General features: G+C 46.7%; 1 protein-coding gene across 6 annotated transcripts in view; it reads right to left on the bottom strand.

Annotated features, from left to right (window-relative positions):
- CDC42BPA (CDC42 binding protein kinase alpha) overlaps positions 1–27,449 on the bottom strand; it is a 324,002-nt gene that overhangs the window by 178,807 nt on the left and 117,746 nt on the right. For all 6 annotated transcript variants that reach the window (XM_075595475.1, XM_075595480.1, XM_075595478.1 and 3 more), the window contains exons 4-5: positions 13,267–13,362; positions 8,970–9,118 (exon numbers count right to left, since the gene is read on the bottom strand). In XM_075595475.1, coding sequence (XP_075451590.1) covers positions 8,970–9,118; positions 13,267–13,362 — 245 coding nt within the window. The remainder of the gene's footprint in view (positions 1–8,969; positions 9,119–13,266; positions 13,363–27,449) is intronic.

The raw sequence follows: 27,449 nt of genomic DNA, 5'->3' as shown, positions 1-27,449 counted from the left end.
GGTGGGTGGGTTATTTAGTGACTGGGAGGGTGGGTGGGTTATTTAGTGACTGGGAGGGTGGGTGGGTTATTTAGTGACTGGGAGGGTGGGTGGGTTATTTAGTGACTGGGAGGGTGGGTGGGTTATTTAGTGACTGGGAGGGTGGGTGGGTTATTTAGTGACTGGGAGGGTGGGTGGGTTATTTAGTGACTGGGAGGGTGGGTGGGTTATTTAGTGACTGGGAGGGTGGGTGGGTTATTTAGTGACTGGGAGGGTGGGTGGGTTATTTAGTGACTGGGTGGGTGGGTGGGTTATTTAGTGACTGGGTGGGTGGGTGGGTTATTTAGTGACTGGGTGGGTGGGTGGGTTATTTAGTGATTTATTTAGTGACTGGGTGGGTGGGTGATTTATTTAGTGACTGGGTGGGTGATTTATTTAGTGACACTTTATTTAATGACTTTATTTAGCGACTGGGTGGGTGGGTGGGTTATTTAGTGACTGGGAGGGTGGGTGGGTTATTTAGTGACTGGGAGGGTGGGTGGGTTATTTAGTGACTGGGAGGGTGGGTGGGTTATTTAGTGACTGGGAGGGTGGGTGGGTTATTTAGTGACTTTATTTAGTGACGGAGGGTGGGTGGGTTATTTAGTGACTGGGAGGGTGGGTGGGTTATTTAGTGACTGGGAGGGTGGTGGGTTATTTAGTGACTGGGAGGGTGGGTGGGTTATTTAGTGACTGGGAGGGTGGGTGGGTTATTTAGTGACTGGGAGGGTGGGTGGGTTATTTAGTGACTGGGAGGGTGGGTGGGTTATTTAGTGACTGGGAGGGTGGGTGGGTTATTTAGTGACTGGGAGGGTGGGTGGGTTATTTAGTGACTGGGAGGGTGGGTGGGTTATTTAGTGACTGGGAGGGTGGGTGGGTTATTTAGTGACTGGGAGGGTGGGTGGGTTATTTAGTGACTGGGAGGGTGGGTGGGTTATTTAGTGACTGGGAGGGTGGGTGGGTTATTTAGTGACTGGGAGGGTGGGTGGGTTATTTAGTGACTGGGAGGGTGGGTGGGTTATTTAGTGACTGGGAGGGTGGGTGGGTTATTTAGTGACTGGGAGGGTGGGTGGGTTATTTAGTGACTGGGAGGGTGGGTGGGTTATTTAGTGACTTTACTTAGTGACTGGGAGGGTGGGTGGGTTATTTAGTGACTTTACTTAGTGACTGGGAGGGTGGGTGGGTTATTTAGTGACTGGGAGGGTGGTGGGTTATTTAGTGACTGGGAGGGCGGGTGGGTTATTTAGTGACTGGGAGGGCGGGTGTGTTATTTAGTGACTGGGAGGGCGGGTGGGTTATTTAGTGACTGGGAGGGTGGGTGGGTTATTTAGTGACTGGGAGGGTGGGTGGGTTATTTAGTGACTGGGAGGGTGGGTGGGTTATTTAGTGACTGGGAGGGTGGGTGGGTTATTTAGTGACTGGGAGGGTGGGTGGGTTATTTAGTGACCTTTTATTTAGTGACTTTATTTAGTGACCTTTTATTTAGTGACTGAGAGGGTGGGTGGGTTATTTAGTGACCTTTTATTTAGTGACTGGGAGGGTGGGTGGGTTATTTAGTGACCTTTTATTTAGTGACTGGGATGGTGGGGGGGTTATTTAGTGACTTGGTTTATTTAGTGACTGGGAGGGTAGGTGGGTTATTTAGTGACTGGGTGGGTAGGTGGGTTATTTAGTGACTGGGTGGGTAGGTGGGTTATTTAGTGACTTTTATTTAGTGACTGGGTGGGTGGGTGGGTTATTTAGTGACTGGGTGGGTGGGTTATTTAGTGACCCTTTATTTAGTGACTTTTGTTTAGTTACTTTATTTAGTGACTGGGTGGGTGGGTTATTTAGTGACTGGGTTTATATAGTGACTGGGTGGGTTATTTAGTGACTGGGTGGGTGACATCTCCCCCCGCAGCCCCCATACCTCAGGCGGAGGCCTCAAGATAGCGGGCGGGCAGGCCTGCATTTCCCCCCTGCATCTTACCGGCGGGGAGGTGAGGTATGGGTGATAGTGGGGGGGGGGGGGGGAATCCAGCGGGCCAGACCTCGGGGTGAGGAAGGGGAGAGTGGGCCGGTGGTTGTGTGTGTGTGTGTGTGTGTGTGTGTGTCCAGCTAAGCAAGGCAGCCAATGAGAGGCGTGCGGGGGCAGGTCCGGGCCACGGATCTGATTGGCCTGAGGCGGAGTGACGGGCCAAAGGACCAATGTGATTGCCCCTAGACACTGCCAACATACAATGTTTAAAAAAAAAAAATATATATATATATATATATATATATATATAGATATAAACCAGGGGCGGCCAACTCCAGTCCTCAAGGGCCACCAAAAAGTCAGGTTTTAAGGATATCCCGCTGCAGCACAGGTGGCTCAATCAATGGCTCAGTCAATGACTCCAGGTTACAACAGGTTACAACAGGATAACCAGTCTATTGCAATCAGAAACAGCGTTTATTAGCCGAATGTCAGCATAATAATTAGTTAACTTATCTATACAGTACTATTCTCACTGACTTGGTGTGTTGTAGGCTACTTTCAGAAGCTCAACAGTGCTTATGGCATTAAAGCAAGGACGGGCAACTCCAGTCCACAAGGGCCCCAAACAGGTCATGCCTTCAGGATATCCCTGCTTCAGCCAGGTGGCTCAGTCTTTGACTGAGTCACCTGTGCTGAATCAGGGATATTCTGAAAACCTGACCTGTTGGTGGCCCTTGAGGACTGGAGTTGCTCACCCCTGCATTAAAGGGTTAAAACACCCAAGTACAATGAGAAGCTGGGAATGTGTAATTAGCCAAATAATGACATTAGCAGGGAGGGTTTTCCAGCCCATGCCCATCAGCTGCAGCAAAAACCCAATTAGTCCAATACAATCAATGCAAGTATACATTAGCCAATTGCCCCATTATTGCTGGCTAAAGTTCAGAAGGTAGCCGCGTCGGTGTAAAGGTGTGCGCGGGGCGGGGTAATGTGCTGCAGGACCAGACCTTCTGTAATGGTTCAATGCTTAAAGCAGCAAAACGGGGGAAATCCTATATGGTTTATTTTTTTATTTTTTTTAAATAAATCAGTTCTGTATCAGAGAACTGTCTGCATTTCTTATCTCCTAGTGCCATTTTTAATGCAAATCCAGTAATAGTGGCGCGCCGCTGTTTGTATAAAGTACCGAGAGACTCCCTCACTGGTGCTCGCCCTCCATCGATCCCGGCGTCTCAAAGCCGGATCCAGAATAGTCTGAACGTTTTTGCAATGGAAGAAGCGCACAGGAGCCTTGAATGCAAGTAAACGTACTCTGTATTCCAATCATAAGAGCGGCATAAATGTGACGTTCAGGACCAGCTGTCCTTTCCTCAGACCACACACCATTTTTGATGATTCTTTTGATGTACTGATAATTCTTTAATTGCTACAGCAGCCACTTAGAAAGTCATATCCATGTCCCCTTTTGAAACAGAATCTGGCGCACACCTTTTGAACACTGCCCTTTGACAACAAAGTATTACAAACCGACCTGCTGCTGCGTTCCAAACTGCAGGCTGTCTATTGCTCTGAAAGCTGTAACAATGATGTAACTTTGTAATATAATGTTACATATCAGCTGCAGCATTTCTCAGACTGCAGCACACAGTTAGAAGGCGGACAATTTTGTTGGGAACACAATCAGGATTGTTACAGCTTTATAACAGGAGCACCAAACGATTGCCAGCTTAGGCTGGGGCCATGATACCGCAGACTGCGCGGAGGCGCCCGCACGCTGAGCGAACAGACTGCCTTAAGGCGGTGTTCGCATCCATGTGGCGTGCGGGCGCGCGCAGAAGCGCGTTGCGCAAGAAATCAGTTCAAAACTGATTTCTTGGCGCGACAGGCCGGTCACGTGAGCGGTTCGCCCAATGAGGGCGAACCAGCTCTGTGACGCCCCTAGGAACGCTGCCACGGCCCGCCCGCCACGGCCAGGGAAAGCACCCGCTTACCTCACAGCCCCCGCGTGCGCGATGACACCACGGCCCCAGCCCTAGGTAAGAATGTAGAATTATACATCGTGACATGAAAAATAAATATATATAAACTAGAAGGGGGACAGAAGCGGGTGGGGGTATTGCTGCTATAATCCTCCTCTTTAATGGTCTTTATATGACATGTTTTACACGCCAACAATGACTGTACATCAATACTGAATTCAGACTCATTCACATTAATATATAGCTAAACTCTGTGCGGTTTATTTTGCACGTTGCACATAAAATATTTTATTCATATTACGCACGGATACTATATCTATAACGGCGCCAGCGGCAAGTGCAAACTCACATCCCACCTACGCATCATCTAGGCTCTTCCATGGGCTGCGAGCTTCAAGGAACAGGGGGGCTGAAGAAGACTAAGGCCGCGATTATAGCAGGTGCGCGCGCGCATGCGACGGAGCGCATGGCGTCACCTTAGCGATGGGTGCACCGTGATGGAGCGATAGGAGAGGCGTGGCAGGCGCGTCACCCGGCTGGTTCGCCCTCATTGGCTGAGCCGTTCACGTGACGCAGCCGCTGCATTAAAAAAAAATAATAATAATTTGTAGTTTGAAAAACCTGCCGCCCGGTGGCTCTGCATCGCGCCCGCTATGGCTGGCCCGATACGGCTGCTGCAGTTTGTTCGCGCCACGCTCAAAATCGCACGCGCCGTCGCGCCTACTATAACCGCAGCTTAAGAAGGAAGCTCGTGCCCAGAATAGCAAATCCGCCTGATTACTGTTGGTGCACGTCCAGTTTGTTTCTGGAACGCTTGCAGGTAATACAACTCATTCCTGTACAACAAATAATTATTATTCCATAAGACAAAGTATCCTCTGCAGAATGCGCAGTGCCCGACAGAGTATGTCATAAAGCACAGCCAGGAAGAGCCAGCGATGAACTCACTTCAGATGGTTGTGTGTCCACTCTGGGGTCGCTCCAGTGTAACATTCCTCCGGGAAGTGTGTCAGCCCAGGACACATGTACAGTAGCACGATGGCACAGCGTGACATCTTAACCGTTGGAGGGGCCCCTCTTGGCGTCAGCCTCTTGGGGGCTTCTAACGGTTAAGATGTTAAGGGCCATCGTAGCCACGATGCCACGGGATCTGGCACACCGGGGGCCCCATAAAAGTAGTGGCTACGTCACACCCATAGGCTGGGATTATGGTCCCTACGTGGCCGCGTGCGAACGAGCTCGAGGACGCGCACGCTCCTGCAGCCCAAGCGATCTGTGAACTTGGCTGCAGGAGATCGTAGACGCGTGGCGGACGCGTCACGAAGCTGGTTCGCCCTCATTGGCTGAACCAGCTCACGTGCGCCGACATCACTCGGCAGCCGCCTGAAAATACAAAATGAGTTGTATTTTCAAAAAGCTTCCACGTCAACGCCCCTCTCCGCCTGTAGGCGCGCAGGCACGGGGGAAGCTCCCATAACAAAATACAGCACAGTGGTTGCCGGGAGCGCACACGCAGCGACGACGGCACCATAACCCCAGCCTTAGGCCCCGCTCACACAGCACGCTACATGACGTGCGCAAGCGCGCGCGTTCGGCACAGATTCCTGGCGGCCAATAGCAGTAATTAGTACTGAAACTACCATTGGCTGCAAAGTGCGGCGTCGACGTTGCTGCCGTCGCGGGAATCTTTTCAATCTGTGATCTCCGGCTGCAGCAGCGCGACGTCAATTTCAGCAGCCAATCAAACGTCTCCGCTGAATATGCACCGCAGAGCATTTGTCAGCAAAGGGGGGAGGCGTAGGGGGTAAAAATTAGTAATATATATTAATATTCTGAATTATTTTATACACCCCCCCTCCCCCCCCACCCTTTACCCTACTTGCTCTATCTTTCGAGACAGCAAAGGTTCCATTTGGGGACCGAAACGTTGGTTTAAGTGCTTATTTCTTCAATACACCGTTTGAAATGTACCCCTTCTGTGCCGCCTCTCCTTGCTGGACTCCAATCTGGTAACTACTACAGGTACATACATACATATATACACACATATATGTATGTATAAACACAGGCAGCTAAGGCATTGAATTCCGATTCAGAAAAGTCCCAGTTTCATACAAAATTTGAACTTTAGGCCAGTACCCGTCTCGTGTGACTGAGGTATAACATTTAGATAAACTGTTTAGGGCAGTGATTCACTATAAATGCAAGTTCTTTCTCGTATAACCACCCTTATAATAGAGACAATAGGGGTTATTTACTAAACTTGTGCCGACCGGACACCACTGCACAGAAACTCCCACTGATGTCAATATTGCAATTCAATGCATAACCCTCAACATATTTGACTAAATTACAATTTCAACAGAAAGGTAAGTACATTTTGTATATCTTTGGTTTTCTAAGACAGGAGTACTTAACTCCAGCCCCTCTCCCCCCCCCCCCCTGCCCCTTACCCCAACAGTTCAGGTTTTCAGGATATCCCAGCTTCAGCACAGGTGGCTCAATCAGAGTGTTTGAGCCACCTGTGCTAAAGCTGGGATATCCTGAAAACCTGACCTGTTTTGGGGGGGGGGGGGGGGAGGAGTGAGAGAGGGCTTGAGGACTGGAATTAAGCACTCCTGTTCGAAGATACGCTCTTGAAACTTTACTGCGACTTCAAATGTAAAGCTGTTCCCTCCTGGGAGAAACGCTGTTACCAGCATGGCAGGAGAACAGCGCCCGCTGCGTTTCCATTCACTCATGTGCTGCTCCGTGCGTATTTCCGCACTGCGCACTAACTCCGTAAATAAAGCAAGATTACACAAATCTAAATCTGATTAATGTGTCCTATCTTTTTCTATTACATTATCCTTAACCGGTAACAAATGTTATTTTTTTTTATTTTCCTCGATCAGTTTCAGTTCAGGGTCACAGACATAGAAATGGTTCGTGCTTCATACAGTCAGACGCCGTTAAATAAAACAGTCAGATAAATAAACGCACAAATGTATGACCTCAGTAAATATTCAGGCATTTTGCTTTTCTTAAATTCATCTAAAATCACATCAACTGAAAACTACAACACGTGGCAAACTGCTGGCAGAAGGAAGTACAGGCATACCCCGCATTAACGTACGCAATGGGACCGGAGCATGTATGTACACTGGCGACACAGTTTATTACACTGCGGCCAGATCCGCAAGCCGGGAGATTTCCCGGCTTGCTAGTGGCCGCCCCTCGGCGTGCCGCGCGTCATAGACGCGCGGTCACGCGTCTTCGGGAGCGTGCGCCCCCCTGCACGCGCGTCCAGGGCTCCCCAAGGGAGCCCTGGTGTCCCGCGATCGCGGGACGGCGGCAGGGGGTTCCGGGGGACCCGGCGGACCCGGCAGCGGTAGGGAGAACGCCCTGATCGGAGGGCGCTCTTCCGCTGCTTCGGCGCGCGCCCGTCACCCTCGGGCGCGCGCCAGGCTACTGCTGCGGCCAAGAACGGGCAAATGCTCGAATAAACTTGGCCGCAGCAGTAAAGCGAAAATGTACTTAAAGTGAAGCACTACCTTTTCCACTTATCGATGCATGTACTGTACTGCAAACGTCATATACGTGCATAACTGATGTAAATAACGCATGTGTAACAGGCTCTATAGTCTCCCCGCTTGCGCACAGCTTCGGTGCAGGTAGGGAGCCGGTATTGCTGTTCAGGACGTGCTGACAGGCGCATGCGCGAGCTGCCGTTTGCCTATTGGGCGATATGTCCTTACTCGTAACTGTACTTAAAGTGAGTGTCCTTAAACCGGGGTATGCCTGTACAGAGAAAGCTTAGCGTACACGGCATGGAAATGGTTTGTTAAAGATTGCATCTTAAAAGCGTGTAGGGGGTAACAGATTACTTAATGTGTTAAGGAAACCGAGTGCCGGCGTTTCGGTTCGTTGAGTTGGCATCTTTACTCCTGCTTCTACTCTAGAAGAAAAACATAAAGGGACTTATTCAATGAGCCCCGACGCGTCCGAAGGCAACTCCCATTCAATTCAATGGGCGTTCCCGGCCAATCGCACAGCTTCGTGCCTTATTGATCAAGCCCCTAAGTCAGGGGTTCTCAACTCCAGTCCTCAGGCTGCCCCCCACCCCCACCCCCCACCCCAACAGGTTTTGTTTTAAGGATATCCCTGCTTCAGCACAGGTGGCTCAATCTGTCACTGCTGTCGAAGACTGAGCCACCGATTTAGCCTCCTGTGCTGAAGCTGGGATATCCTTAAAACCCGACCAGGGGGTTGGGGGGGTGGGGGAATCTTGAGCACTGGAGTTGAGAAGCCTGGCCCTAAGAATCAGCAGTCAAACGGGGACCAGAGGTAGCATACACCAAGCCGCGATTTGTTGACTGGCTGTCATCATTTACTCCTCAAAACTCATAACATAAGCTAAAAAAAATAAAGCCAATAAACTCAGATGCCACACCACGTCACAAACTAAAGGAGAAACAGCAAATGTTATCCAGTCGTTTGAGTAGCCTGACATTTTTAGTTTGCGGAGGGGTGGAATTCGTAAAAGGAACCTGCATCAGAGTTGGAACTCCTCCCTGGCTTAGTGACTTCAAGGTGACTTCAAGGTGAAGTCTCACAGTCTAATTCCCAGAGCGTAAGAAATCTCGCTGTCATGTGATCCTACTGACAAATATAATTCCCTATTTTTTACACTTTCGAAACAGCCATACTTAAACCTGTCAACATAATCTACCTTTTCGAGACTTGAATTCAAATTAAATGGCTTTAATTCAAATGAAAGAAACACAGCACTATCCACTCTTACCCAGAAACAGAACGTTATAACACTTAAGCGTTGCAAACTACTCTCCCATATTAAGTTCAGTAAATCAGTCAAGAGGACTAGATCACTTTAACATGCCGTTTGGACAATGTTAAGCATCCAGTGGTAGAAAATGTGGTAACCCAAGGCTTATAACAACTCCAACAACTCCACTACTGAAAGCCAACCAGGAAGAGGCGGCGATGTGTGGCTGGAGCATAACTTGGCTTACCTGTGGACGTAGTGCAGCTGGTGGACAGAATCGATAGCCAGGACCATCTCAGCCAGGTAGAAGCGAGCCATGTCCTCAGGGAGACGGTCCTCAAACTTACTGAGCAGTGTGAGCAGATCTCCTCCCACATAGTAATCCATAACAAGGTACTGCAGGCGGACAAGCGGAGGAGCAGGAAGAAAGAGGAAAAGGCAAATCAGGAACACTTATAGCACATGCATGTAACGGTCTGTGGACACGACTTACGTACCCAACAAATATTAACAAACCTATTGCTGGACACCTCTAAGTAACAAACAGCTCAGGGCAGAATTGACAAGACAGGGCCATTTACAAAACACAATATCTTATTTTCCTTTGCGGTTCCATGTTCTTTTCTACTTTGAGTTCCTTTTAGTTCGAGCCATTTCGGGCGGGTGGTTACGATAGCTTATCTCTGTTGTAGTTTCCCACTGTTTCGGCAACAGGACATGTACCGACAGAAGCTCTTTATTCTGCCCGCTGTTTATCTGAGCGGCAAACACTGTCAGGTTGGCACATGTCATGGAGTGAGAGAATATTCTAAAAGGACACTGTCTGAAAACAGTGGCAAATATTCACACCAGCAAAACAAAGCACCGCTACATTCAGTCACAGGTTTCCTACAGTGCAGAAAGGGATTTTTCAAAGCCTTGAGTTGGTCATCCTGATTTTCTAGACACAGGCGTAGAATTAAGACAATGTTAACACACACACACACTCACACACACTCACACACACTCACACACACTCACACACACTCACACTCACACTCTCACACTCACACACACTCACACACACTCACACACACTCACACACACTCACACACACTCACACACACTCACACACACTCACACACACTCACACACACACACACTCACACACACTCACACACACTCACACACACTCACACACACTCACACACACTCACACACACTCCGCTGCTTAATGCCGAGTGCTGGTGAATACTGTCCCGCTCCCCTTTTTATACTAAGAACTAGTGATTGGCACAGAAGAGGAGCGGGACAGTATTTATCAGAGCACTGTTATTAGGCAGCGGAGGGGGCAGGGAGAAGCTACGATCCATGCAAGCAACATCTCTGCTCCCTCTGCACTTTGGAGAGATGGGTGCTCGGGTGGCAAGAGGTTGAGGGCCACAGATGAAGCCTCGAAGGGCCGTCTGTTGCCCACCAATGGTCTAGATCAGGGGTGCGGAAACTTTTTGCCCTGCTCCCCCCTGCCTGACCACCCACCCCCCTCACCTTGTCCCAAGCTTCAAATGGCGCTGCGGCCCCCCCAATAAAACGCCCGCCCCTCCCCCTCCCCAGTTTGCGCATCCCTGGTCTAGATCAGGAATGGCCAACTCCAGTCCTCAAGGGTCACCAACAAGTTGATGTAGTAGTGCAGTCGTTGATTGAGCAACCTGTGCTGAAGCAGGGATATCATTAAAACCTGGCTGTTGGTGGCCCTTGAGGACTGGAGTTGGCCGCTCCTAATCTAGATTGTAAACTCTAATGAGCAGGGCCCTCATCTGTATCTGTTTGTGCTTCTTTTGTCCTTATTTGTTATGCAATTGTTTATATGTCATTGACATCCCTCTGTACTGCACTGTGGTATATGTTGGCACTTTACCAAAAAAACACAATGATAATAATAATGATAATGATAATAATGATAACAATATCAGCCTTCACGGATATTGTTAATTCCTGAAGTACAGATGAGGGTGGCAATATATGAATAATTATTAGCTGGCTTGCCATTGGTATGGGTGGTATGACAAATTAGCACCAAGTAAATGGACAGACGATTATCCTCCCTCCTTTTCATAGGACAGTGAATGGGTAAATGATAAACAACAGGGAGGGCGGATTATGGGTTAGAGCAGGGGTGCGCAAACGGGGGGGGCCCATGAGAGGATACAAGGTTTTCCGGGGGCAGGGCAGCGGTTGAAGAGGCCCTGCGGTCTTTCTCAAGGCATTTAAATTAAATGTCGGGGGATCGCGTCAGGCCTGTGCAACTTCCCTTACCTTAAGCGACGCGTTGGTGTCATCTGACACCGATGACAAGGTAAGGAGGGGGGCGCGAGCAGGGGAGGAGAGCAGGCAGGGGGTGCAGGGGGGAAAGTTTGCGCACCCCTGGGTTAGGGAACTACATTCCTGCATTCCCAAATCTTCAACACACACGTGTGGGAGACACATCCAATGCTTTTAATGAAAAATATCATTCTCGTGGACACGTGTAAATATAGTGTTGATGTCCACAGTTACTGGGTAATGTTATGTGATGTTAAGCAGAAAACGATACGTTTAGTCATTACATGAAGCGCAGGTGTAAATTACATCCCAGAACCGGGTCTTTGACTTGGCTCAGAGCTGCCATATTTTTTTCCATCACTCTCTGAGCTTTAAATATTAACACTTTTGGATTTCACGTACAGGTTTTCATGGCTTCAGTTAAAATCGTTTTCTTTGGATTTACCCCACTTACATTAATATTAGAAAGGTTCGAGTGTGTAGAGACTCGTTACTAAAGCATCTGTGAATTCTTACAAATGGCCTTTGCAACACCACATAAAAATATCACTTGTGAGCACATTCACACATCTCAGACGAGTCTTTTCCCCATTATCCCTTAGCATACAGCCAGGGATTCTGGGAAATAACATGCAAATGAGCACACGGAGTCACCTTTTACTTCACGTCCATTTTAACATGGACCCTTTTATAAGCTTATGCCTGCCGTATTACAGACCTGTCTGACGTGTGAACAAGTGATCATTTTATTTATAGTACACTGTACGGTGGAATGTTTGTCATTTCTTTACTCACCATAACTTATACAACGTGTGGTCAACACTACGTATAAATAGTACCGTTTTAGTTATATACCAGATTCTCTGGCAGAGAAGGGGTTAGAAAAGGAGCATCCAACATTATTAGCAGGGTTGCCACCTCTCAGGGTTTGACCCGGAGACTATGGGTTTCAGCCACTTATTACAGCACACTCCGTTTAAGTGCTGGGGACAGCAGTATTTCTGACAAAGTGCTGCTTCCACCCTTTAGTTGCTGAATGGACCTGCCACACAAGCTTATAATGTGGTAATCTAAGTGCTTACATTAAGCCCCTACTTTGCTCTGCAATGTGTTGTAGGCACCTCCAGAGATACAGGGCCTTTATTGCCAGGTGAAGGAGGTGAGAAGTGTAATAAACATTTTCTATGCTTTGCTGTTTTTAAAACCTAAGCCGATAATGAGAACAACTTTGTTGATACACATGCAGTTTCAGACTGACCGAAAGCAGTTTGCAGTTATGGGTTCTTTATCACTGCTCACTGGAGGCAACCTCACAGAAAGGACAACTACCGGAGCCAGAGACCTGGAAATAACATGGTCCAGCCCAGGGAACCACCAGCCCCAGGTATCTCCTTCCCCAGGGTTTCCACCCTGCACAAAAAAAATTGAGTAGGGAAGATTGCGACTAAAAAGAACATATGAAAGAAATGGCGGCCACCACATGGATCACTTTTGGTTTGGGAAAGAATGGAATGCATCGAGGTCCTGTACATGGCCTCATACTGTATGTTTTGTACCAGGAGGTCTCCGCCAACTCACATTTTCCATTATTATTTGTTTATTCTTCACATCACCTTCCAGACTGTTACCAAATTGTTTTTAGCCCAATCCTATTTCCAAATGTATTTTATTTATTTATCAAATGTTTTACTAGGAAATAATACTGAGAGTTACTCTACCACTCGTTTTCAAGTACGTCCTGGGCACAGAGTTATGATGACAAAGACACGGTTACAGATACATGGTTACATTAAGTGAGCAGGGTTATTATACATTATGTATAAGGACAGTGCATGAACAGTTTAACATATTTTATCTTTTAAGCGTATAACACAGTTACAGACCAGATTATAATGTGAGACCGCTTTAGTTTTGAAAGTAACTTAGACTGGTGGCGGCTGTGAGAGTCTCCGGTAGAGACTCTGAACTATAAATGTGAATATAAATAGAAAGACTTTGTACAGACAACTAGAGTAGACATAATATATACCAGGCATAGGTGCGGCCTTCATCTACACTGCCTGCTGTGTTACTGCGACTACACTTATGCAGTACAAACTACTCCCTACTTCTTGAGGGGGCAATTAGATGCCAGAAAAATACCACCCAGCCTAACTTCTAACTGGTGCCATTTCTGTATATGGAGTTAACAGCGCAGTAACAACAGAGCAGGAAAAGTCAGAGGTGGTAAATGGGATACTCACTAAATAGTTGTCATCCTGGAAGGCGTAGTGTAGCGTCGTGATCCACTGGCTATCTCCATTCACCAAGACGTCTCTCTCTTCTCGAAAACAGGCCGTCTGTGAAGCAGAAAGGGCAAATGGAAATGAGCACAGGGCCTAAACCTTCAGTCCCGAGGAGGCAATGCTGTGCTGCTCAGGGAAAGTAATCCAGGGCTGTTATGAGGCTTGTAAGGACAACCTCTTATTAGGGTTGCCAGGTGGCTTCTCCAAAAAATACTTGACACAATGAAAAGGTGTGACGCACTCTATATATACACACACACACACACCTCTGCTCCATGCTGTTTCCTCCTCTCCTTGGCCCCACCCCCAGGCTCCTGACACCTCCCGATTGGCTGCTGCTTGGTAATGCAGCCAAAGCTGCCCAGCCCCCAAGCAGCAGCCCTGCTCAGGGAAATCCCACAGCCCCCCATAGCCGTTCAGGTCACCATGTCCAGAGAAGTAACACTGGACACATACATGTCCAGTATTACCTCATTTACTGGACAGTGTGTCCAAATACAGGACAGTCTGGTTAAATACTGGACACCGGACAACCTTACTCTTACTTGGGGAGAGGAGTCCGCCAGAGTAGCTGGATGTTAGAAGAAAGAGGGAAGCAAACATATTGTCCGGGAGACATTAAAATGTGATCAGCGCTGTCGCAGCCAAATCAGTGATAGCTTCCATTCAAGTCAATAGCAGATATCGCCGATCTAGGCGTGATAGAGCTGACCGCACTATGATGACTCTCGCCATTGTAGCACATCCATCAGTGCAATCACATCAAACAAGGTTACACTCACAAGGAGCAATATGATTGGCTAATTCCCCAGCGTGTTTTAGGATAAGCTTCTAAAGTGCATCATGTGGGAAGAATACGCGGCAGGTCCCGGGCATATTATCGGAGTCCAAACTTTGAAGTACCCCAAGGGAAAATAAAGCTAACAATACGACATGAGTTGTCGACGGTGTGTGACATTTCTAGGAAGTCTTTTTATTCAGCCAATATTCCAGGCATTCATTAACCTTCATCCAAATACTGCTTCAATGTCAGCAAACAAGGGGTACACAATCTGGATGGACAATTATGCTGACACCATCACTAATTTAAACAAGAGCGTCTTAGTCAACTAGTTGTGATATCTCTCTTAAATAAAATTAAATCCAGAAAGAACTACACAAATCAAAAATATGCAGACGAGTTGTGTGGGTGACAGTCTTATGTGTGTATTTATACAGGCACCTACAAGCTCATATTGAACCCCCAAAATAACCACAACATATATAAGCATATAAGTGTCACAAAGGAGTGCTACGGAGCATGGCAATATATATATATATATAAAACCAGAGACAGAACATGAAACACAGACAGAGCTCAGTGCACATCCAGCGAAACTTATACACGGTACAGTGCCTAAATATATATGTATAGATATCTTTTGAATAAAATGGTCTTTTAGTTTAACATTTTGGCCAAAGTGTTGTAAGCTCCTGAGCCACTACACGGCAGACCACATCTCAAGGGTACCGAACACTAATATAAATTCTTAATAACCTGTGCATTACCAGGAAGAATGATTTATAATAAATCTGTCAAAATTAGTTGCAAAGTTCTAAGTCTGATTGAAGCTCTTATTAACCTGTACATTACCAGGAAAAGTGTTCGGTACCCTTGAGATGTGGTCTGCCGTGTAGTGGCTCAAGGGCTTACAACACTTTGGCCAAAATGTTAAACTAAAAGACCATTTTATTCAAAAGATATCTATACATATATATTTGGCACTGTACCGTGTATAAGTTTCATTGGATGTGCACTGAGCTCTGTCTGTGTTTCATGTTCTGTCTCTGGCTTTAAATATTTATACAGGGCCATGAGTGTGTGCAGAATACAGTGTTGCAATAATGTACAGAACAAGAAGTCCCTGACAAAACACAGGAAGCCAAGAACTGTGTGTGTAAAAATATGCGGCCGCGGGCTCTTCATTTTTTTTAATGTCTACTTAGAATTCATAGTTTACACAGGTAGGTCCATATTTACTCAGCTGTGCTCCGGAAGACCACTTACAGCCTAGTGATTTCAATGGAAAGGTGTCTTTTCCGGCGCTAGAGGGTGTTTTTATGGTAGAGAAAGAAGGGTGTGTCGCCGTAGTTATCCCATCTATCATGTAGTAAAGTAGTGCTGTAGCACCACTTAGTGAATATGGCCAATAATCTAGAAAGCCGGACAGAGATGGACAGCTTTGCCACCAATGCGGTTCTCCTGCCCCCGCGGTCAGGCTGCTTCACCCATCGCCTTTGAGGTTTCCCTCATCCCAGATGAGTGGATGATCTTTTCAGCCCTGTTCACAGAAATATTTAGTAGTTATGTGTGACAAGTTCCTCCAACAACCGTGACCGAACCCAACCTCTTTTCCAAGCGTATCGCCACAAGTCTCATCTCCAAGTGTGACCTGTGGCCAAATGCCCCTTCTTCCAGTGTTACCGCCCACCAATTTCCCTTAGAATCGAACCCCATCTCCAAATGTCCCATCACTCAAATGCCCTCTTCTCCAAATGTCCGTTCTAGTCATCGTAGTCACAAGCCCATGTGGCCACTAGCCGGGAAAGGACCCGGTAGGGATATTACACCGTGACATAAAACATCCATGAACAACATTTACATTGGCTCTAAGAAAAGGTATAATAACCTTCAAATAAACTTGCGTTTCCAAGTCCCACAGGAACAGTACACAAGCCGTGGAGGTTCCACTGAAAGCTTCAACTTCTGTGCTGAGAACAGCTACATTTCAACATGGTTTTTGTTGGCTCAACTGCACCTGAATCAGGACAAGTGCAGAAGAATTTTCCCTTCTTGGTGAAGAAAAAGAAAGTTTATTTTACATTGCAAGTCCCATTATGAACGCGGCCAAGATAAACTTGTTTTGCCCAGAAATATGAGCAAGTGAAATGCTGAAGGATGGTTTAGAAGGACTGCTAAAGTGTACATAAACACATGCTCAAGGGGAGAGTAACATTACAGTGCACAGCAAAAACAAAACAAGGCTCAACGGCAGGATTTCTGCACATGGAGCACTTTAAAAATGGTTTGCAAATATAATAGGAAAAAAAAGGACCAAACCGCTGGTATTAAAAGTGCAAATTATTTTAGATACATGTAACCTGGAAATGTAGAGCAAATAACCACCTAGCCCAGCTTGTATGTCCATCTTCCTTATCCGCTGGAATAACTCAGAGCGGGTTTGAACCTTGGGTTTCCTTTATATTTAGGAAAGCTTTGTGTCTGTCCCAAGCATTATTTTCATTCCCTTACTGCAGGGGTTCTAAACTCTAGTCCTCAAGACCCTCTCAACAGGCCAGGCCTTAAGGATATCCCTGCTTCGGCACAGGTGCTTCAATCAGTCCCTGCTTCGGCACAGGTGCTTCAATCAGTGGCTCAGTGTGAGCCACTGATTGAACCACTTGTGCCGAAGCAGGGATACAATTAAAACTCGACCTGTTGGTGGCCCTTGAGGACTTGAGTTGAGAACCCCTACCTTACTGCATTAGCCTCCATCACTTCGGCACAAACCCAGACCCTTTCGGTGCAGATGTACTTGCTCCCATTTCTCTGAGCCTCCCACACTCCCAGCCTCCCACATTCCCAGCCCTCCCTCCCCCACACTCCCAGCCTCCGATCAGCAGGTTCCTACACTACCAATTATATACTGTCTGTGCCCTTTTGCATTTTCTCCACTGCATAGAGAAGAGATGAAACAAAACAATGATATAGTCCAGGGTTGTGCAAACATTTTAAGTTGGTCCCCCCCCACCCCCTCATCCCCCCCGCAAAAGTCAAAGATGGAGAAGAAGCTGTAGAGAACGTAAGAGACAGTTACTGTGGCTCCGCGCTCTCCCGCGGCAATCAGTTTAAATGTTGACATATATGCGATGCCTAAGGGGTTCAAAAGTAGCAGCACTATTTAGGGCTGTCCTTGGGCTTTGCGGGGTGCGAGGCAGCATGCTGGCAGTGCCCCCCCCCCCCTTCCCCCTATTAGCTATTTTTGGATAGAGGAAACATTCAATACTCTGATTTTGGATGTGATTTATGACACTGGCTGAATGAAGCCCATTAAGTTCTTTAAAGGGCTATATCTGCGGAGCGGAGGAAAGAGAGATACAGTTCACGGTTTAGGATTGGCCTTGATGGGTAGCACACGAGTTTGCGTGATTAACTTAATATGTCACAGCTGTCAGGCAGTGAAGGATTAAAGCAGCGGGTTTGTGGCGTGGCAATAGCACGGCGCAGATTCTATGGAGAAGGACACATGCTGTAGGGAGATCTGCGTTTGCTAAACGATGGGAAAGTGCATGTCCAACATATAATACGAGACTGCTCTCCCAAGCAGAGCTTGCGTGCCTGTGTATCTCAGCTTCCTCTTCTGTGTTAGTAACTCGTCTGAAAGCAGCTAAAGGGGGAAGTTCTAGGGGTAGATTTTCCACCGTGCCAGCAGTTTGTCCCATGTGTTGCCACCTTATCTATGCTCGCCTTTGTCCACTTAACCCGGTATGCAATGCTATGAGAATAAAGATTTAAAAGGCCTCTCGTGCTGAATAAATAAATAAACCAATTATGGATGGGAAACCTTTCAAAATGGGTCACGGCTGATTGAATCCCTATCTTAGGGGCCTGAACCATTTCACAATATATACACAACCTGTGTGTGGTAAGAAAAATAAAATAATTAATAATAATAATAAATAATTATAATGTTCCTCAATTATACTCAATTTACCAACATCTCATGCATTCCTCCCGAGAAAGGCACCAAATCTACCCTCCTAGCTGCTAGTTTTACCAACTTTCAAACAATGTATATTTGTGATTACTGATAACATCCATCGCAGAAGAACATCTGTCCTGGACTCACATGTTTAGGGAATTAAACCCAAGTGATTGACACCTCATTTATACAGACGACATCTCTGTGTTTTAAAATCAGCTTTGCAAGTTATTTTGTAAGCATGGGAAGAGGAGACCTGGAAGGGTTTGATTTCGTCTGACTGCTCCCTTTTGTGTGATATCACTGTGTGTTAAACATGGGTTTACTCAGGTCATTTCCCAACCTGGAGGGGCGTCCAGATGCCCACAGCAATAGAAGGGGCATATATACTGGGAGATGCAGAATGTGGCAAAGAAAAAGAATAAGATGCATAGTGATCACAGAGAGGTGAGACAGATTGATAGTGACAAATAGAAAGAAAATAGGTTATATGCATCAATAACCAAAAGAATATATTCCATTATATAGAATCCTTATTCGTTTAAATGGGATATTTAAGGGTCCAACACCCGAATGCAGGTCCTTTTCCGTTATGAACCAAATAAAGAGTTCCACAGGCAAAACAGATTTTGGGGGACTCAGTTTAAAAACATTGATAACCACCGGCTCAGGTAAAGACCCCCTCCTCCATCTTTATCGGCCTCTAGCATAGAACAGCGTTGCTAAAGGCTGAGTAAACACTAAATTCTCTCATTCAGAGGCCCAGCTGGAAAGAGATTTCTTCTCAATGACCATAGAAACGGAAACAGCCAAAGGTTTGCTCAAAGTCCGATTACTTATTTTAAGGACCATTACATTGTCAGGGGGTTTTCTAAATGTATTTTTGTATTGCAAAGTAGCAGATATTCCACGTGTAAGTTAGTACCCTCCTTATAGAGAGGTGACCTGCCTTTCTCTCATGGGCTCCTATTCAACAGACTGTGAAGAGTTCAGGTCCATTCACATGAATTCCAACTAAACCCTTCCTCAGGACAGGAAGTGGCTTCAAAGCATCATACTGGATTGGGGCCTCTGTTTCCTCTTTCTTACTTCCCCCTCTGCACTTCTGCACTCAACACCAGCCCATTAATAATCTCCAAAGCACTGTGCAACAATGCCCTGCAAGCCGCTCTGCCAGTAAAATGGTCACATTCCGGATATCGGGTCCAGTTGGGACCGTCCCTAGTAGTTGCTGCCGTTGCATTTTGAATGGGAAAACGTGTTCTCTCCCAGTTGGTGTAAGAGTGGCTGTAAAAGGCATTTAATAGCAACTAGAATATGTATTACAGGCAGTCCTCGGTTATCCAACACAATGCGTTACTCAAAATGGCGTTGGATAGCGAAATGTCTTAAAGCGAAACACGTTTTCCCATAGGAACACTGTTTAAATGAAAGGTTCCGTTCCTGAAGGCATTTTTAATGCTAAAATACACAAAATATTTTACTCAGGCAATAAGATATGCAGCACACACATACATTATATAGTGTATATACTGTATTATATATATAATATAACATAATATATCATGTAATTTAATAATATAATACATTATATAGTATAATATAATATTATATTATATGATATATATATATATTATATACACAAACAACTTTGCAAGCGTCGTAAGAGCGTTGGATAAGCCGTTTTGGCGTTGTAAAAATGAATATAGGTGTGCATTGCATAGCGTTGGATAAGCCATTCGTTGTAAAGCGAAGCGTTGTAAAACGAGGACTGCCTGTACATGAGATTACACCTATGTTGTGAATGTGAAAGAAACTTTATCAACATTTCTCAAAATGTCAGCAATCAATAAGGAATGTTAATCACTGAACTCACTATAACAAGCTGAATGTTTGATAAAGGCTGCTATGTAATACTCGCTCTCAAGAAAAATTATTTTGTTTAAAGCAGCAGTTCCCAGTTTTTTCTCTCGTTTTTTTTCTACCTGAATCAGGGAGTCCCCCGGAGCTTCTCAACCGTCCCCTGACCACATGGTTTCCAAACTTAGTTGTGTTGGTACGAGACACAAAAAAACTACACATATTGTCGCGGGGTCTCCCGATGACGTTGCAGCTTTCTATTGGCTGCCGGAGTTATGCTGATCCGGCGGCCATATTGTGTCCACCAGGCAAGTATGCTTGCCCAGTGGAGCAACAACGTTATGTCTAGGAGCCAGCGGATCATTTTCGATGGATCTTGCGGCTCACGTAATCTACATTTTTTTTTTATTTTTTTTTTATAAAAACCGTTAAAAAAAACCCAGCCGCACAATTAATTATGTATGTATCTTTTACACCAAATAAAAATACCACTTGTGGGTACATTTGCATGCCTCAGACAGGTCCACAAACCGGTCTTTCCCCAATATCCGTTAGCATAGTGCTTCCACTGCAGCCAGGGATTCTGGGTAATGACATGCAAATACACTTTAGTACTGGCAGCCCTACCCTGAGCCCTCAATTACATTTGTATCTACTGTATGCACGACACAAATTAGCTCAAAAAAGTTGCGATTACCGAAGAGGTTGAGCGCACCACAGAGGATACTAATGTATCTATGTACTATAAGAATTCTCTCTGTAAGTGCTGCGATTACGCAGGATAGGGGTTGGGAACACCACATATATATATCTAGTTCCATTTGAACTAGCTCAAAAAGGCTGTAATCACTGAGCTGCAAATAATGAGGATAGTGCTTGAGAACACCACAGATATATATACACATTCAATCTCAGCAGTTTTTCGTATTCAAAGAAACAAGCGCTTTTGTCCACCTGATGCATGATAACAATGACTTCTAAGGCTGCGTCCATGGTAAGGCAGACCTGAGCGAACAGACTGGCTTCAGACAGTGTACGCGTCTATACGGCGTGCGGGCGGGAGGGGGCGCGCGTTGCGCAAGAAATCAGTTGAAACTGATTGCTTGGTGCGACAGGCCGGTCACGTGAGCGGTTCGCCCAATGAGGGCGAACCAGCTCCGTGACGTCACTGGCCCGCCCATAGACACGCCCCCCCGGACGGCCCGCGTACCATGGCCAGGGAAAGCACCCGCTTTCCCTCAGCCTCGTGCGCCTCCGCACGGCTCAAATTACTATGGATGCAGCGTAAGTTGCAATTTGAGGATAGCGGTTGAGAACACCACATATACACACACTTATATTTAAGGTAAATAATCCTTCAGGCGCATACTTTAATTAAGGCTTCATATGTATTGAGCATCAGAATTTTCTCTGACAATAGGACACAGAGAATCTATCATACATTTATACCACTAATCTGCTGCAATTTATTTACTTTGTTGCCAAAACTCCTCGTATCTGCTTTATTTATTCAGATACTTTTAAATTCTATGTATAATAGTGAAGGACTTAACCTACAGACCGGGGGTATTTTTGTGATTTTATTCATTATATTAACAATTGTAGATTCAAACAGATATCTGCATCTCATATCCTGGCAAGCACTCGTTACTACGGCACAATCTAATTACGCTCGATTACTAGGCAATTAACTACTACATCAAAACAGGGTGGGGATCAGTCCTATTTACTGACCTGTGTCACTCAATCGGTTACATAACGCACTCAAATACTGTCCCCATACAAGTATCAAACTTGAATCTCATAATACACCTCTCCATAGGCTTAGGTAGGTAGTCCTCTCACCATTTGTCAGTCTTTTCATTCATACACACTACATTTTAATTTTTAGATACCAATAAAGAGTATTTTTACTTTCAGCCGCTACTCACACTTGGGTAACAGAGTGCTCCTGCAGCCGAGTTATTATTCTCCCTGGTCTCATTGTACTTCTTCCAAACCTGATGAAGAACTCTGCATGGTTCCAAAAACGTATAACGTACGAACTGTCTGGTGGTCCAAAAAAGGTTTCATTCTACCGACTCCTCTTTTTGTTTTCATTTCGTCGTTAACGTTGTATTTTATATCGAGGATAGTTAGTATAGTCGTTTCTTTGGCTATATTTAACGCCCCTTCGTTATATGTTGCTATTGTACCAGTGCTAGTTTGTCTAATTGTTATGTATATTGGGTATCAGGGGGTGTCACAGAGCAGCGGCTTCCTTTCTTGATTCTTTTTTTGGCTAATCATTGTGCCTCAGGTGTGGTTACCTCTAATCACTCTTTGATGAAGTACCATGGCGGTATGGAACGCGTCAGAGGATTTTGAGAGTGATGTGTATTTTGTATTTCATTAAATGTCTTTTAAATGGATTGTGTTGTCCAGCTATATATATATACACCGGTTCGCAGTGCACACTTTCCTGCCTTTTTTTTGTACACTTGCCCAACGGCTGCAGCACGCGCCCATCAGGGCTGTTTTTTTTGCTATAACGCGGACGGAGAAGGACATTCTGGACCCGTGAGTTATTTAATTCATTTACACCATGCAGAGCCGTGTGTGATCGCAGGACATTTAGGGAATTGTGGGGGTTGGACAGTTCAGCGCCATGTAGCTCATATACAGTGGGACCTTCGGAGCTGGTCATTCCCTATGCCGCTGCGCCTGTGCTATCGGTCCACTGCAAAAGTGGCTCACAACCCAACGTTTATTCTGGAACATTTACACAGCTCCTGGACTGACAAGGAATGGATTTACGACAGATCATATATAGCAATATTGCTTTCCCTTTGCTTTTGGTCTAGAGCAGCGGTTCCCAACACCAGTCCTCAAAGAGCAGTAACAGTGCAGGTTTTAAGGATACCCGGGCTTGAGCACAGGAGGATCAGTCACAATGATTGGGCCCTCTGTGCTAATGAGAGGATTGCCTTAAAACCTGCACTGTTATAGTGGTCCTTGAGGACTGGAGTTGGGAACCTCTGGTCCAGAGCACCGTTCAGGGTTCATCTCCCATACCTTACCATCCCCTACTCCTCTCTTCTTTGCTACTTTACTCCATGCAAGAACGGACCAGCACGGCTACCCACCAATCTTTCTCATGTGCGTCCTTGATTGGCTACCTTCAAGTAACCTAACCATGCTAAATGCAAAGAATATATTCTTTATTAAAGACAGAAAGGGTCTATGGGGCCCGGAGAAGGTAAAATATTGTACAAACAAACAGCAAAATTAACCATTAAAATGTGCAGGAAAAAAAAAAAAAAAAAGAAGCAGAAATATAGCAAGCCAGAAAAGGAGAGAAGGGGACAGGAAAGGTCACTGTGAGACACGGATATTTTAAGGATTTTTATTCGGGGGGAACAAATTATATTTGAACACTGTACATGTGAAAATAGACTTTCTGCATTCTGTGGCTGCCATGGTGCGCAGTTCTGTTTACCGCGGATCTTTTCCTGGGAAAGAATCAGGTCGACTCGAGAGAAACATTTCCTGGCATTCTCCACCATTCCTTTCACAGGCATTGGAAATGGAGGGTGGAGATTATGTTAACCCTTTCCCCAGAGTCATCAACTTGAATAACAGTTACTGTGGGATCGGGGGATCATCGGAGCTCAGTCTCCCCCTAAACTGCAGGGTCTTGTCTCAAGTATTAGTGAAGTTCTCCCTAAATCCGCAAACTACAAGATGATTCTCACAGCAGTGGGACCGCAGGTTGCTTCTCGCACCATGTTGCCCAAATTAAACATGGTGCCCCTCATGAAGATGCATGTGCTGTGTCTACTCTTTATTTAAAACAGGGGCGCGCAAACTTTTTTTGCTACGCCCCCTCTGCGTCTTCACCTCTGGTGGTGCGCGCGCCGCCCCTCACTTACCTCGCGGCGTTATTTCATGCGATGTCACGTGACCCACAATGTTACTTAATGCGTGTCAGACACGAGTCCTGACGCCGGCAGAGACAAAGTAAATATAGCGCTGCAGAGGCCTCACGCGATCCCCCGGCATTTAATGCCTTGGGGGAAGAGCGCGGGGCCCCTGCAATGCCGCGCCCCCCAGGCACCGCTCCTTTACACTGTATACCTGGCTGGATCATGGATCACTAGAACACAGTGGTGTAACAGGGAAAGGTTGTGTGACGGTAGGGGGGTCCCCTGCCTTCATAATAAAAGTGATGCCCAGCTGGTGGCCCCTCAAAACAGTGTGTCCCCAGTAGCTAAGTGGCCCCATAAACCGGGAGCAGTGTATTTGCATGTATCTTCCAATGTTTTCCCGTAATAAAGAGATTTTATATGTGTTTTCACATTTCCAGGTCGGCAGGGACTCTGACCCAAATATCCAAATATGGAATTCAAACCTGAGAAATCTCAAGCTGTTTGCAAAATGTGTGTATGTGGTCGGGGGCCAAAGTTACCGGTTCTCGGGCTAAAGTACACGAAAAACAGGCAAGATATGCGGGTACGCGTACACATATTGACCTGGTCATATTTCCCCTTGGAAACAAGTTAGTTGCTCACCACTAGTCTGCCTTGATTAGTATGTTCCCCGGCCAGGATCTACAAGCATGAAAAGTGTATTTTACTTTGTAGCTCATTTCTGAGTGGTCAGCCCTGGCATTACAAAGAGATGCCAGGATGTCTGCTCAGAGATGAAGAATGAAAGGGGAGACAGGATGTTGAGAGGTGTTGGGGTGTTAGGTGGCCGGGGTGTTAGTTGGCCAGGGCAGGGCGGAGAACTGGTTCCAGAGAACCGAGACTCCCTGCGGGGAGGACACTCTAGTCTGCCAGACTCAGTGGAGCCTGCCCAGTAGGCGGCAATGGGTTGACTGGGGGAAGCCGCAGACCGTAGGCGCGTTTGCCTTTGATCAATCCATATGTCCCGCCCACCCAGCATCCTGAGCTGGCTTGTCCCGCCCCTTCCTCTGACATCAGCCAAGAGACGAGCCCCCATTTCTATTGGCTAGTGGGAAGGAATTCCGACGTTCTGATTGGTTGCTCCTCATACTTCCATGCTGAAGATAGAACAGGGGACGGTATGAAGGAGTTGGCAGAGTCAGAGAACCAGACGAGTTACTGGCTTGAGTCGATGAAGCTAGGGCGGGCTTTTCAAAGTTGCTCTGTTCCAAATAGCAGAGCTGCCGGCTTCGTTTTTGAGGCTCGGAAAGTCTGCCCTGCAGAGACTAAGTCAGACGCGAGGACCAAGTTCTCATTTTAGAACGTAGCGGTCGCGGCTAGGGTTTCTAGCCGAAAAGAAGACCAGGAAGCCCTGGGTGGATATCCCGGTCAGGGTAAAGCTAGTTGAGCCTAGTTTTCATCCCTGGACCCCCAAGTAAGTGTGTATTTCGTCTGTATTTTGTATATTCATTGTGTGTACGCATGTTTACCGGAATAAATTCCATTTTATTCCACTACCTTGTTGATGATCCCGGTAAAAAGGTGGTAAAAGTCCTGGTCTCCCGTGACAAGTTAAAAAGGCGATCTAGTGACTAGGCACTTGAGAAAGACCTATTTAGGTCAAAACGTTGTGTGGCACAAATAAATTAGCATTATAATCAAAACCGTAGAGCGTTGGATCCCCTTTTCCCAGAGTATTGCCCTGGAATTACTCTGACAGGTACTCCTTGAGCCAGCAGCACCGCTAAACTGTATGTATTTATTTTTTCATTGTGGTGTGCAGCATACTCCTTTATTTCTCCCGTGACAGGTAGCATTACCATTTTATATTTTAATATTGAGCTGAAGCACACATTGTTGGACACAATGTACTGGTTACATTCCATGCTTGCTTTTGGCCATACTTGCCAAATTTCCAAGAATGTCCGGCAGACTCCCAAATTGCTGGGAGACCTCCTGGACTCCCCAACGCTCTTGACTATCTCCAACATACTGTAGGTAATGGGCACTAGCCAGCTTGCCTCCTGTCCCAGCTGCTAAGTTGGTACTTGCTACTTGCAAATTGAGGAGGAGCTCTATTCCCGTTTTTTTCAGGTAGCAAATGCTGACTGAGCAGCCAGGGCTGGAGATCAGCAGGCAGGGGATCACTATTAGGTAAGTCGGCGGGAGAAGTGGCAAAATAAGTGGGAGCAAGAGAGGTGGCGAGGGAGCAAGAGAGGTGGCAAGGGGGCAAGAGAGGAGGTGAGAGAGCAAGAGGGCGTAGGGGAGCAAGAGAGGGGAAGGGGAAGCCAGGGAGGGGGAGCAAGGGGGATAGCAAGAGGGAGAGGGGGCATGAGAGTGAGAGGGGGCATAAGAGGGAGAGAAGGACGGATGTGTGTGGAGACCACAGGTTGCCCGAAGAATATATGTGAGGGTGCCCAGAGGATGTGTGTGGGGGCAGGAGAGTGCCCAAAGCCTTTATCTGGGAGGACCACTGTGCAAGGACGTGTGGGGACCATGGCTGCCAACAGGGGGGGACAGTTGGGCCTGGAGGCTGGGGGAGGGGCGGGGTGGCCGGCGCTGAAAGTCGGGCGCGACCTCTGGCAAGGCCGGCTGCCAGTCCTCTCATGGCCAGGCCCGAGCTCTCCCTCAGCTGCGGGCCCCTATCCCTCAGTCCCAAGCTGAGCTTCGGATGCTGCCGTGCGACGGGCCTCACTGACGTCAGCGCGCTGGAAGTAAGCTTGGCCCAGCTTCTGTCACGCGCTGACGTCGGAAGCTCGGCGTGGGACAGAGGGATAGAGGCTCGCAGCTGAGGGAGAGCCGGGGCCCAGTCATGAAAGAACCGGAGCAGGGACTTGCTAGGGGTCAGACCCAACTTACAGCGCCGGCCGCCAGGCCCCCACAAACACCGCACCCAACCTGACCATCCACAAGGTAAGTCTGGTTTTTTATATGTATTGGGGGTGAGGGCTTTTTACTATCTATTTGGGGGGGTCTTTTTAATATGTATTGGGGTGGAGGTCTTTTTAATATGCATTGGTGGAAGGTGTATTTTTTAATATACATTGGGGGGTGGGGGTGTATTTTTTAATATGCGGTGGGGGCGTATTTTTTTAATATGTATTGGGGGTGGGTGTATTTTTTATTATTTATTGGGGGTGGGTGTATTTTTATTATGTATTGGGGGTGGGTGTATTTTTTATTATGTATTGGGGTGGGTGTATTTTTTATTATGTATTGGGGGTGGGTGTATTTTTATTATGCGGGGGGTGGGGTGTATTTTTATTATGTATTGGGAGTGGGTGTATTTTTATTATGTGGGGAGTGGGGTGTTCTTGGTATGTATTTTGTGGGGGAGAGGATCGAGTGAGAGTGGGGAAAGTGGGGGCGAGTGGGAGGAGAGAGGGGGGAGGCAGCGAGTGAGGAAAAGGGGGAGTAACAGTCAGACACAGGGGAGAGAAATACATGCGAGGCGAGAGGGAGAATGAGTGAGAAGTGAGAGGGGGTGAGTGAGAAAGAGGGAGCGACATGGAGGGGAGAGAAATACATGCGAGGCGAGAGGGAGTGTGAGTGAGAAGTGAGAGGGGGTGAGTGAGAAAGAGGGAGCGAGATGGAGGGGAGAGAAATACATGGG

This window comes from Ascaphus truei, chromosome 4, assembly GCF_040206685.1.
Source record: "Ascaphus truei isolate aAscTru1 chromosome 4, aAscTru1.hap1, whole genome shotgun sequence".
Taxonomy (NCBI): domain Eukaryota; kingdom Metazoa; phylum Chordata; class Amphibia; order Anura; family Ascaphidae; genus Ascaphus; species Ascaphus truei.
This window is presented reverse-complemented; position numbering and strand designations above follow the sequence as displayed.